A 13,485-nucleotide genomic window follows, 5' to 3' on the forward strand; every position below is an offset into this window, starting at 1 on the left:
AATCTCTATTTTTAGAGAAGCCTGAGAAATTCTGATTGATAGTGTGTGTTTAATCTGTAAATTGGGGGGAATAGGACATTTTAACAATATTAAATCTTCCGTTTATTTAGGTCTTTAATTTTTCTCAGCAGTATTTTTTAATTTTTTGTATATAGGTCTTGCACATAGTAAATGTATCTCTAAGTATTTCATATTTCTGAAACCACTGTAAACAGAATTTTAAAAATGTCTTCTAATTATTTGCTGTTTACGTATATTATGATATATATATATGTAAACAGCAAATTTTATATATATATATATATGCAGTTAATATCTGTACGGTAACCTTGTATCCTATGAGCTTGCCAAACTCACTGCTAGTTGTAGGAGCTTTTTCGTAGATTCCATAAAATTTTCATAGACAATCATGTCTGAAAGTAGTGTGACTTTATTTCCTCCTTTCCAATCCATGTGCCTTTTTTTTTTTCCTTGCCTTATTGCACTGACTAGGACTTCCAGTACGATGCTGAATAGGAGTAATGCGAGAGAACATCTTTGCCTTGTTCTCCATCTAACAAGAAAGCAGTTTCGTCTTTCATTGTTATGTGTGATCTCAACTGTAGGTTTTTTTGTAGCCCTTTATCAGGTTAAGGAAATTCCCTTCTATTCCTAGTTTGATGAGAAATTTTAATCATAAATGGACATTGAATTTCATCCAATGCTTTTCCTTCATCTAAGGGGATGATCCTGTTAGTTTTCCTCTTCATTCTATGAATGGGACCCAAACTCTAAGAGCAGTACTTATCTCAAGACATGCCAGGGTCAGGGCTGCATGATGTCATTTGAGGCTTTACCTTGGTCATAGCCTAGCTTCACTTCTGCTTATGTCCCATTCATCAGGGCAAATCTGTGGTGGGACTGCACTTTCCCCTGTGAGGAGTGGTAAAGCCATATGGCAGCAGGCAGATCTGTATGGTCCTCTTAGATGGAAGATAGCAAAGAATTGGCATCAGTAATACAATCTACCACACCTGCCATTCCTAATGATAGATAAAAAGTTTGTGTGAGAGAGAGAATTGATACATTAAAAAGAAGAAAACGATCTGGAAAGATACATACCAAAGTGTATCTTTTTGTCTTTTCTAATTTTCATACAATAAATATATTGTTTTTTATAATTAAAATATACTCCTTTTTGAGAAGAATGTGAATTTTATCTTCTTTAATACTGTATTTTAAGTATAACTCCTTGTTTTAGATACCCAGACTTACTGAACTGGGAGGAGCCAGTTGTCTCTTCTCTCTGCCATTTCCTTCTGTCCACCTCACCCCCCAGGTTTATGGATGCAGAAACTGAGAATTCGAAGTGTGGAAATGCTTTGCTCCAAGGTCATGTAGACTAGTAGGAGATCCATCTAGAGCAGAACATTATCTGAATAGCAGAAAGCAAAAAGGAAGACTTGGAGAATTACTTTCTAAGAATCTGATATAATTTAAAATAACCTTTCTGATTGTTTTAACCCAAGGAGTCACTAAAATACTCTTAAAAAATACTGGAAAAAATTCATTTACTCATTTACAGATGTTTATTGAGCAACTGCTTCTTTATTATTCAATCCATAGGTAGGATTTTAAGTGGAATAGCAAGTATTTCTGGATTGTAAAAGAAACGTATTACTATGTAGAGAATGCATTGGGATTGTAAAGGATGTATTAGGATGGAAAGGATTAGCAAGGATGTTTTTCTCAATTTCAACATCTGGGAGAGATGTTGAATGATCAATAATGATAATAAAAAATGATAATAGCTAGGATTTATCGATGATTTATAATGCATTTTACAATTCTGTGCATTTTACATGGCCATAAGATTTTCATTACAAATTGGTAAGGTAGGTACTATTATCTGCATTTTGTAGTTGAGAAAATCAAGACACAAAGAGGTGAAGAAAAATGCCAAAAAGTCCTCTGGTCAGGAAGTGGAAGAGCTACAATTTGAACTTGAGCAGTCTTACATCTGAGCCCATGCTCTTAGCTACTTTACCGAATCTGTGGTTCGGTTTTCTAATACCATGATTCCTTCCTAATCAAGCTGAGGAGGTTAGTTCTAATATGGGCACAAGAAAGTTAATTAAGCATAAAAATAAGGGGCCAAATCACATTAGACAGTTGATAAGCACAGGTTTAATAGGTAAAATAAGAAACGGTACTTTCTAAATCTTTTGTTTTCTTATTGTTATATATTATAGCTTAGTAGTTACAAGCATGGGCTTTAAGACCTGAGTTCAGATGTTTGCTTTATTGCTTCTCGGTTTTATGACCTTGGGTATGTCAAAGGTCAATGCTTGTTGTTGTTAGTTTGGATGGCCTGTGGTGATAGCGGCATTTCTTTCTCTTTTCCTAATCAGGTCGATTTGTTTAAAAAGAGCCTTCTGTTGATTCCTATTCACCTGGAAGTCCATTGGTCTCTCATTACTGTGACACTGTCTAACCGAATAATTTCATTTTATGATTCCCAAGGCATTCATTTTAAGTTTTGTGTAGAGGTAAGTTAATATACTGCTGTTTTTTCATTTACCTTGTGGTTGACCAAATATCATCTTAGTTCTAGGTAGAACAGAAATAAGTACCATAAAGGAAGTTTCTTGTTATGAAAACCAAACTTAAAACCCTCTGAAACGTTGGCAGAGAAAAGGACTAGGAAGCAATCCTCAGGTGGCGAGAGGTAGTTGTCTAAGATCTGGGTCCCCCTCTGAGATAACGTGTTCTGTTTGGAGTTCATCACTGTTTTTTTTTTTTTTTGCTTCTCCCTTAAAACTACATCTTGGATGTAGACAGAAATTGTTTTCTTTAGTTTCCCTTAGAGCTAAAATTGGCTTGAATCTTAAAAACAACTTTTGTAGAATGAATTATGACCTAAAATATTAGTGTTCAATGAATGAGAGTTAAACAAGACGGTTGGATACTAAGGCAGCATAGAAAAATCGGCAGGTTTTCTGTACTAGCAAGAACCAGTTAGAAAATGTAACTGAAAACAAAGATTCCATTTACAAAAGCAACAAACACTCAAGAATACCCCCTCGCAAGAAATGTGGAGTTCTCTATAATGAAAACTCTGAAGTTTTACTTAAGTAAATCTGAATAGATGGAGAGAAAGGCAGACGCAATATTAGAAAGAGATCAATTCTCCCCAAACTAGTATCTACCAATGTCCATCCTAATCAATTTCCCAACAGGATTGTGAACGGAACCTGTTAAGCTTCTCCTAAGTTCACATGCAGGATTCCTGTGTGTGAATACCAAAGCCATTTTGAACTAGAAGAAGTGAGGGAATATTTGCTGTACCAGATGTCAAAACATATTACAGAGTTTTCATAATTAAAACTGCATTTGTGTTGGCCTAGGAATAGACGAATTCATTGGTGAAACAGCATGGAAAATTCAGATATAACTCGTATATATGTGGGAATTTATTGTTGGTTGCTGTCGAGTCAATTTTTCGACTCATAGCAACCCCATGTAACAGTAGACCTGCTCCATAGGCTTTTCTAGCTGTAATCTTTATGGGAACAGATTGCCAGGCCTTTCTCCTGTGAAGCTGCTGAATGGGTTTGAACTGCTGTTTGGTTTAGCAGCCGAGTGCATAACCGTCGTGCCACCAGGACTCCTTTGGGAAAGGACTGGCTACTCAATATATGGCATTGGGAAAATTAGCTGTCCATTTGGAAGAGTGTACATCCTTACTTCGTATTATTTTCAAAAACAAATTCCAGATGAAACAAAAACCTAGATATAAAACACAAAACTGTAAAAGTATTAGAATAAGATATAGAAAATGTTATGTTCTTGAGTAGGGAAGGCCTTCTTACGTAAAACCCAAAAAGCAAAAGATAGAAAGGAACAGATTGCTAGATTGGACCATATCATAATTTAAAACTTCTGGTTGTCGTCAAGTTAAAAGACAAGTGGCAGACTTGGAGAAAATATTTTTTGATTACATACAGATGGACAGTTACTATCCAGAATATATATATATATAAACGTCCTACAAATGAATAAGAAAAAAAAGGACCTAGTAGAAATGGACAAAGAATAAAACAAGTAATTTTTAGGAAAAATGCAAATATCCCTTAAGCACATGGTGAGATGCTCAGCCTCACCAGAAATACGGGAAATGCTAGTTAAAACTGCATGGGACTGCCGTGTTTTGCCCATTATCAAATTTTGATGATATGCAAGTGTTTGCGTGGGTGTAAGGATCAGGGGAGCACTGGCGGCTCAGTAGTCAAGTGCTTGCGTGGGTGTAAGGATCAGGGGAGCACTGGCGGCTCAGTAGTCAAGTGCTTGCGTGGGTGTAAGGATCAGGGGAGCACTGGCGGCTCAGTAGTCAAGTGCTTGCGTGGGTGTAAGGATCAGGGGAGCACTGGCGGCTCAGTAGTCAAGAGCTCGGCTCGGCTGCTACCCAAAAAGCGAGCCGTTTGAATCCACCAGCCGCTCCCTGGAGTCTCTGTGGGGCAGCTCTACTGTGTCCCGTAAGGTCATTGTGAGTCAGAGTCTACTCAACAGCAATGAGTTTGTTTTTTTTTTTTGTTTAAGGAAACAGGCATTCTCATGTTTCCTGGTGAGGTGTATACATTGATATGGCCACTTTGGGGGAACAGTTGCAACTCTGATCAGTTCCAAGTGCCTTATAAATTAAGATGCGTATCCTCTGTGTACCAGTTCTTTCTCTTGGTACCTACTCCAGAAACAAACTTGTATATGCACACAAAGATAGGGCATGTCCCAGGATGTTTATTGCAGTATTATTTATAATAGTGAAAAATTGAAAACAACCTAAATTTAGCTCTACCAAGAGAATAGCTAAATACATCATAGTATATCCATACTATTAAACTGACCATAGCAGTTAAAACCAATATAGTAAATCTCTGTATCCTTACATGGAAACATTCCCAAGATATGTTGTTTCAAAAGCAAGTTGTGGAATGATGCAGCATAATACATTTATGGAAAAAAATACATGTATGCGTACTTGTGTATATATACTTATGTGTGTGTGCGTAGTAAGCCCTGGTGGCACAGTGGCTGAGCTCTTGGCTGCTAACCTAAAGGTCGGCAGTTCGAACCACCAGCTGCTCCTCGGGAGAAAGATGTGGCAACCTGCTTCCATAAAGATTACAGCCTTGGAGACCCTGTGGGGCAGTTCTACTCTGTCCGAAAGGGTTGCTATGAGTCAGAATTGACCCTGCAGCAGTGGGCTTGGGTTGTTTTTTTTTTTTACTGTATGTATATACAAATTTTGTATGTATATACAAATATACGTCTGTATACGTGTGTGTAAATACATAGAAACGGAGCAGATGGATGCTCACAATTTTGGTATCAGTGATTACCTTTGGGGAAGTGGGGAGAGGAATGGGACTAAGTTAAAGGGGTTTTAGCTTTGTGATATTTTAGTTTTTTACAAGGAGAATGCCTTAATGTATTACATGTATAATTAAAATTTAATTAAGAAACTAAATACAAAGAAAAGTTATTACAAGGAAAATCAGGTTTTGAAAATCTAAGTCTTTGGTTCTAAGAAATCCAGAAAAACAAAACAATGAGGAATCCTGCTGGGCCCCGAGTCCTCTTACTCCTGCCCAGAATAGTTGGAGCAATATCAGATGTAAGTTCTCTAGTTCCCTTCTCCCTTATTCCTTGCTTAGTTCTCAACCAACACGTCTCCCCAGTTGCCAGAGCCTGTCCGTATCGTCTCTTCTCTGGACAAACCTAAAAAGATAGAAACAACAGTGTAGCTGCATCAGTGCCTTTAAGAATCAGGTTGTCACAGGCAGAGGAGGGCAGGAGTGTCAGGAAACAGTTCCATCCAGGAGGTGCTGCACCGTGCCAGGCACTGTACCAGGCACCGGAGACTCAGTGAGGGGCTAGACGCGCATTTGCTTTCAGGGAGCAAATGGCTGTTGAACAAAATTGTGTTTTCTAACTCAATTCCAGATGATTTGGGGCTTGGTTCTGCATGGCCATTGAAAAATTCCTCTTCTGAATTTTTGCCCAAGCTCTCCTACAAAGAGTTCTCTGTACCTTTTCAGCAAAAAATTATAATTGGCCTGATAATTTTACACATTTGCAAAAAGATCCTAAGAGTAGAGTTGTTTTTGGTGATAACATGAAGTCATTAAGAACCAAATATTGTCATCAAGACAGGTGGGCTAGGCTCTGTTTTAAGGGATGTAGGGGGTCATAAAAATGGCTGTAAAGGAGTTGGGGTCTCTATTTCCAAAAGAGCCAGCTGGAAATGTTTTGAACACTAAATAGGTGTTAGGTTCTGTGAAAATAGGGATGCCAATAGCTTTATTGACTACTGTGTCCCCAGCACTGTACACATCGTAGATGCTCAGTAAAGATTTATTGCCAGTAGGTGACCATTTTAAAGGACAAGCCATTTTTGGCTATATTTTATTTATGAATATACATATACTTCTTAGTCCAAGAATTTGAAGTTAACTTGTTTGTTGAGAGAAGGGCGGCATGGAGTCATACCTTGTTAATTATTAAGTATTTACTTCCACTGAATGTTTTTTCTTCCAAAGAGGCAGCTTCTCCTTCTACTCTGCCTTTTGGAGGGGGTGTTAGTAAATTCGTGTAACCTCTGAGTTTAACCTTGATGTAGAGGGAGATAGGCACAAAGAGGTTGATTGGCATAAGGGAAATTATAAACTCCAGTGAGCATCATCTTAGTAGAGATTTCAGCTGTGGACTTGATTCGATTCGATCTCCAGAACAGGGTTAAGTATAACTTTCCAGAAACCACATGGTACCTTTACCAGCAGCCCTCAAAAATGCAGGCTATTATCTAAGGCTGGAATGTTTTTCATTTAGTTTTGGTTCTCGATGATTTCTGCCATGGGTCCTTCCCTCCATTGAGCACTGGCAGTGATTAAGACCTTCTTTTTGTCTTGCCAGTATTTATTTTATTTACGTTTCAGGTGCAGCAAGTTGACTTCTTGCTGGATAAGGCTGACCATCTGATAAAAAGCTCTAATTAAATACCAGTGTCCATGGTAGAGGTGCGTACCTGAGTATGGAAGGTCCGAGTCCTTAACAATAGGAAATGAGAGGTCTGAAGTAGAGTTGCAGCTCTAAACCCTTGAATGTGTACTCTGCCCAATTATGGGGCCACAGCCTCCCCCTTTGTGTCTATCTGCTATGGGCAGGTTCAATTTTTCACCAGCTGATGGAACACAGCATCTGTGTTGTGGTTTCTTTTTAACCAGAATATAAGAAAGTATTTGCTGACTGAAGCCAGAGAAAAAAATAGACCTGAGTTTCTTCAGGGTTGGCAGACTGCTGTTACGAAGGTAAGTATGTGATAAAATGAAAACCCAGGCATGTCAAGGGGAGGGAGTACCCTGAGGGGTGGCTGTCTTAAGAGCATTTGAAGAGTGGTGACGAAGATGCCAACAGAGAGCCCGAAGGCTCCAGAGAGGCAGCACAGAGCCCGCATAAACCTGCGTTAGTGGTAGTCATCCTCTGGCTGCCCGACTTCCGACTTCCGGTGCTTGCTGGGAGCAAATGGCCTTTGTCGTTTCGTCCCTGGGGCGGCTGCTAATGATGTGGTTGTCTGTTGATGTTTTTTTTTTTTTTTTTGGTGGCACCTGCCTCTTACCTCCGGGCTCTTCTTTCCAGATGACCCACATATGACTGGTTCCACGAAGGGAGCAAGTGTGCTTGGCTACTTTCCAGGCATTTGGGGAAGACAGTGGCCTGAGTGCTTCCATCTGAACACAAGCTGGAGGCCCACTGTTTGGCCCACAGACATTAAAGCCGTACATGGGCCAGAGTGCCTAGGCACCAGTCGTGTCATAAATGGCACGTGTTACACCTTATTGTCAGTGCTTATAGTTTTCAAGGCGCTTTTGCATGCCTGATCTCACTTGAGCCTCAAAGCAGACCCGGGAGATAGGCGGGCCGGTTAAGGATCAGCATCATCTCTATAGATGAGAAAGCTGAAGCCTAGGTTGTGACCTCCCCTCACCCCCCCCTCCCCAGGTCAGGTCCTTGAACTCAGGTCTGTCTGGATCACTGACACATGTTGATGAGCCAGGGGCTTGAAACGAGCCTTTAGCCCAAACTCAGAGGAAGAAGGCTTATTTGTTCATCTTTGAACTGAACCAAATGTTAAATCTTAAACTTGAGTTTTGTGTTTTAAATAGCCTAGTGAAACCAGAACTGAACTTGAAAATCTTCTGGAATTCACCCAACCAGAATCCCCGGGTATTCTCAGGGAGTCCCCTGGAGTTTGCTCAGGACCTTTCATATTCTCACTGTAGGCAGAATATAGTAACCAGTTCTTCTGAGAACATACTGCTTGCCTTCATGATTTCTTGCAAAGAATTGGACAGATCATGTAATAAGAGATGAAAAGTGAAGAATGCTAAGCAGGGTTGTCACCATCCAAGTATTCAGAGTCCGGGTGTATGTTCTAATCCACAATTCCATTTTGATTCCATTGCCAGTGAATCGATAGCAAAACTAATTATCCAAATGGAAGTTTTAAAAATAGGATTTTATTTGACTTCTCATTCTTGTGTTTAGGCAAAATGTTGTTCTCTAAATTGTGGTTGCCATTCGATAGCTCTTTCCATGTGGCCAGACATCTCCATAAAACTAGACACTTAAGATACAAGATAGCAGAGGTGTACACCAGCTGCCCTGGACAGAGACAGCTTTCCCTCCTCTTGCACATTTTCCCATGAAGCAGGCTTTCTTATCTACAGGGGAGCACTTGGTCTTTTTTAATGATCACTTTGTTTTTCCCTCAGTGTATTCCACAACAGAAAAACGACAGTGACTGTGGAGTCTTTGTGCTCCAGGTAAGCAAATACTGGTTTTTCAGAATTTGCAAGGTGTTAATTGAACTTGCTGGGTTGAGAGAGGAGACGGGGGAGACCCTGTGATGTGTCCATGACACTGTGTACAGGCAGCAGAGTATGTATTCTTCCTTCTGTTGTTGAGAAGCAGTAGTTCCTGCCTTTTTAGATCTTGGGTATCATCTGGGTCTTATCAGAGGTTATTAGTAAGCCAGACTAGAGACTGACATGAATTTCTCCATATTTGCATAATTAATGGTTCTTTGTGTCTTTTTCTGGGTTTGTGTCTTTTTTAACCACTGGCAAGCAACCTGGAGGTTGCTGACATAGAGTAATGGGATTTCAAATAAGGGCCACATTTAGAAATTGCTCTCTAATGCTGTAGGTTCCCTTAGAGGTCTAAAAGCACTCCTGGAAATTTTGTTCTGTACTACATTTATGAAGGAACTTAGACTATATGATCTATGACTTTAGATACTTGCAAAGATCTCTTGAAGATAGGCTCACTCACATGGCTTATGAATGTCTGGTGTTTACTAAACAAATGCATGTTCCCACCTAAGGGCTGTGTTAGGTCTCTCTGCCTTCTCAGCAGGTTGCACCTGAGGAGGAATCCAAGTCCTTTCAGTGTTGGATGGGGAGGGAGGGAAGCTCGCATACACTTACCTGGAAGCTTGACCCTAATTTGGAGGAAAATGTTTTAAAACAATGTCTTTTACCGGTTGGAACAAATTGTAAAATGCTGCCTTAGGCCCTGCTAGGTCTGCACCTGGGGCTGGTCGCCCTCCACGTGCCGCTCACGTGTTCCTGGCCCTTTGCAGTACTGCAAGTGCCTCGCCTTAGAGCAGCCTTTCCAGTTCTCACAAGAAGACATGCCCCGGGTTCGGAAGAGGATTTACAAGGAGCTCTGTGAATGCCGGCTCATGGACTGAGACTCACCAGGGACTCTTGGGAAGTCTGACCAAGTTGGAGCAGGTGGTTTGTTACTTGAATCTCCAAACACCTATTTGAATTTTTACAGATATTCTGATCAGTGGCGTTGGACCACTCTTGTTACCTCAAATTTATTTTTGCCCTTCTTCATTTCTCCAGCTACCATGTACTATTTTTAATGTTCTGTTTGGTCTCATTTTTAATTTTATGGACTCCGCGCGTTTCCCCCATATTTAATATTTATTATCCAAACGCATGCAGATAGAGCATGCAGTGCAGAGTATTAAAAACAAAACAAAACAAACAAAAAAAACAAGCCTAGTATATTTGGTGCAGCTTTTGAAACTTAGTTAGAAGTGAACTGAACACAGGTTTAAAATTTAATCCCAGAACCTAAAAATGCGGGATCTGTTTTTTTGATACATCCTAACTCTAAGACGGTAGATGTTCCTTGGGGGAAAAGGGTAGCTAGGAGTGGTTTTGACAAAGCCAGTTTGTTTTGTTTTTACCAGCAGCACTTTTCACCGACTTCCCTCTCCATGAGTCTTGGAGAGCTAGATGCATTCCCTTTTGAAGGGTGAGATGGGAGTGGCCATAAGCTCACTTGTGCGATTCCGTTCATGGGGGCACAATTGTTTTAAGCACAGGGCCAGCTTTGGGAAAAGTGAAGGTATGAATGTTCTCTCCTGCCCTCTGGGATGAACAGAGTGTATGTGGCTTCAAAGCAAAGCAAGACCAGACAGCAGTGAGAACCAGATAGTTGTCGCTGACAAATGGGCAGCCTTCAAGCTTTCATTTGAAATCCGGTGTATTGTTGTTGCCCTCCAAGAGGATGCTGTTGCCCTCCAACACCCTGTTCTCCTGTGAGAAAGAGGCAGCAACCTTGGGGGCCCGTTACCTTGGCAAATGAGAGACTGCAGTCTCGGTTTTAAGAATTGAAACAAATGCCTAAATCTTATAAAGGCTTTTCCTGGGACATTGAATGTCCTGGATTTTCCCGGTTTTGGCCCATTAAAAAACTGAACATCCATCAAACTAGTGGTCCAGCAAATGAGCATTCTGCCTTTATAGGAGTAATTTGCAAGTTGTCACTTCCTTTGTATGGCCTCCCTATGGAAGAAATTAAGATTTACCAGATGCATTTCTATTACAAGGACATTGAGAATGATAAATTAAAAAAATGAACTTTTTAAACTTCATGTACTGAAAACTGACTTCAGGTCTTTTGCAGGTTGGTGGGAAGAGAAGAGGGAAGGTAATAAAGACTTAATTCCATGGGAGCAGCAAACATTAGTCTTCTTATGGCTCTTGCTGGCAGCCACGTGCAGGTCCTGAGGCTCTGCCTGCCCGCTCTGATACTCCTCCTACCTCCTGCCCAGGAGTCTTCTTTCCTTCTATGAATGAACCTCCTCTTCTGGGGAAAGGCAGAGGCAGCCCTGTCCCTACACGTAGCTGCATTAGGATTAAAGTGATGGACCTTGCATCCTGAATCTGCCTTTTGTACTATATTTGAAAGGAAAGGAAATACGGAAAGATGCATGTTTAACCTACCCAGTTGTCCTTTCTGAACTGGGGGGAAAACAACAAATGTGTACATAAGAAACTCAGAAGCTTGTACAGAAAAATACCAAGTAAATGGTAGAAGATACTTGAATTTATGCCCAGTTAGGTGTGGGGTGTTGCAAATTAAAAGCTAATATGTGCAGTTTAACTTGGCCCTGAGGTAGGGCTGAGAGGAGGCTGCCTGCCAGTGGTCAAGGGTTGAGTCAGAACATGTTTACATGCAGGCTTCCCATCCCCGGACATTCCAGGCACCAACACCAGTGTTTACGTTGGTTAACAGCCCCAGCACTTCCGTCTCCTGAGTCCTCCAGACTCAAACTCCTTAACAGAAAACCAGGTCAGTATTTCATACTGTGCTTCAAAAGTCACTGGGAAGACGTTCTGAGATTAGAGGCACTTCATGCTGCTACAGGTAGGGGGTATCAGCATTAGGAAATATGACAGTTTAAAGTGGAGTGGATGTTCTTGAGGTCTTCAGAGGTAATTATGCAAACAAGGCTTTGCATATGTGTATGCAAGACATTTGTCTCTGGTTTTTAACTTTTTTGGGGGGGGGGGCGGGTAGCAGTGGTGACAGGAGTGCTGTACCAAAGTAGCCAGAAACTAGGCTGTCAAGTCAAAATGTCTTGTGTTTTCGTATCTCCTCCTCACCGATGGAACCAGGCATGCAGAAGAGACAGGAAAAATACTGTTCTGGCAAGAATGGTAGCCAGTGCCCAGAGCTTGACCAGCTATTTCCTTCTGTCTGAAAACGGTCTTCACGGCAGCATCGAGGCATACAGGGATGTGTGTTGAGAGCCTTAGGGAGCTTTCCACATCCACTTACTCTTTCAGTTCAAGCTTAATAGGGCACATTGAGGTGCATTGTCCTGCATGGTTTAGCTGAAATGTTGAATATTTTAAAAGTCTGTTTAAAATGCTTCTCTGCCATTGGTGAAACTTCCCCGCCCCTTGTTGTGGTTAGGTGTAGACTTACGTTTAGCCTAAGCCCCAGATTAGAATGCCCTGATGTTGCAGTAATTGCTTCCTTGCCACAGTCCTTTTCGAAGTAGACTCTGGTCTGTTGGTAAAAGAGACAGGCATTGCTTGCTTTACTGTCACTAGCTTGGCACTGTTTGGGTACCCACAGGTGGGTGGGTACATCTCATGCCTTTGAGGTTGAGTGCAGGCCTTGTATACTTGTACACTTACGATGTGCCTTCAACAAGCTGCCCAGTCCTCCCATCAGCAAGCTTATCAGCAATTTTCCCCTTTATTAAATCTTTAGCCATGAGTGTAGATTCAGTTCAGCTTGTAGTTCTCTCAAGAATCAGAGAATCAACCTTCATTTAACCTCACAAAGAAGGGAAAAGCAGCAGCTGCTGCCAGCAATCCCCAAATGACTTTTTTGGCTTTATATTTTATTTTCTACTTACCGTTGAATATCAGTAACACCGGTCACCTTGAATTCACAGTTGGGATAAAACACTAACAGGCCTAACTGGGACACAGCCGGCTTAGCCTAAGCTGAGCCGCCCTTCCTCTCCAGTGGTAGCTCACTGCTTTGCTGGGTTAGAAGAGGTACTGGAGGCTCTGGGTGGGTCAGACCCTTCAGGCGAGAAACAGTGTATTAATAGTGTGAATTAGATATATTCATCAGTGGCTTTGCTTAATAATGTTGAGAAACAGAATTCAGTCAGCAGTTATTAAGCACATGCGTCGTTATGTGCTCAGCTCTGCCTCCTGGCCTGTAAATAATCAAGAGGACCTGGGGAACACCATCAGAGAAGTGCTACTTAGCATTTGGGTGTTACAAAACAGACCTAGACAAGCTGTTCACTTAAATGGTACCTGTTGGTCAGAAAAAGGAATTTATTTAAAGATTGTTATCATGTAAAATTACAGTACTCAACCCTTCTAGCAAAATATTTTTTTGAAAATAAACTAAATGCCTTTATAAACTTGTGTTTTCTTGTGTTGAATAACATGTACTGTTTGGTAGTAATTTTCCCCAGTGACATTCCAGTCACAGCGAGGCTTGTTGATGAACAACATTCATAACCGCGACCAGTATAAGCCCCAAGGAGCACTGTACAGCAGCATCAAAACGTTCTCCTCTGTGCCCACTACCCCAGCCACGAGCCACCTGTGG

The 13,485-nt window shown here is 41.0% G+C and overlaps 1 protein-coding gene across 15 annotated transcripts in view; it reads left to right on the forward strand.

Annotated features, from left to right (window-relative positions):
- The window catches only part of SENP5 (SUMO specific peptidase 5), a 93,603-nt gene extending 80,309 nt beyond the window's left edge, over positions 1-13,294 (forward strand). For 6 of the 15 annotated variants that reach the window (XM_023551659.2, XM_023551658.2, XM_064267881.1 and 3 more), the window contains 4 exons: positions 2,391-2,528; positions 7,263-7,346; positions 8,811-8,861; positions 9,610-13,294. In XM_023551659.2, the coding sequence (XP_023407427.1) occupies positions 2,391-2,528; positions 7,263-7,346; positions 8,811-8,861; positions 9,610-9,771 (435 nt within the window). In that variant the 3' untranslated portion in view covers positions 9,772-13,294. The other 9 variants (XM_023551661.2, XM_010592881.2, XM_023551665.2 and 6 more) reach the window with 8 other exon arrangements.
- The last annotated feature ends 191 nt before the right edge of the window (positions 13,295-13,485 follow it).

Source organism: Loxodonta africana, chromosome 1, assembly GCF_030014295.1.
Source record: "Loxodonta africana isolate mLoxAfr1 chromosome 1, mLoxAfr1.hap2, whole genome shotgun sequence".
Lineage (NCBI taxonomy): Eukaryota > Metazoa > Chordata > Mammalia > Proboscidea > Elephantidae > Loxodonta > Loxodonta africana.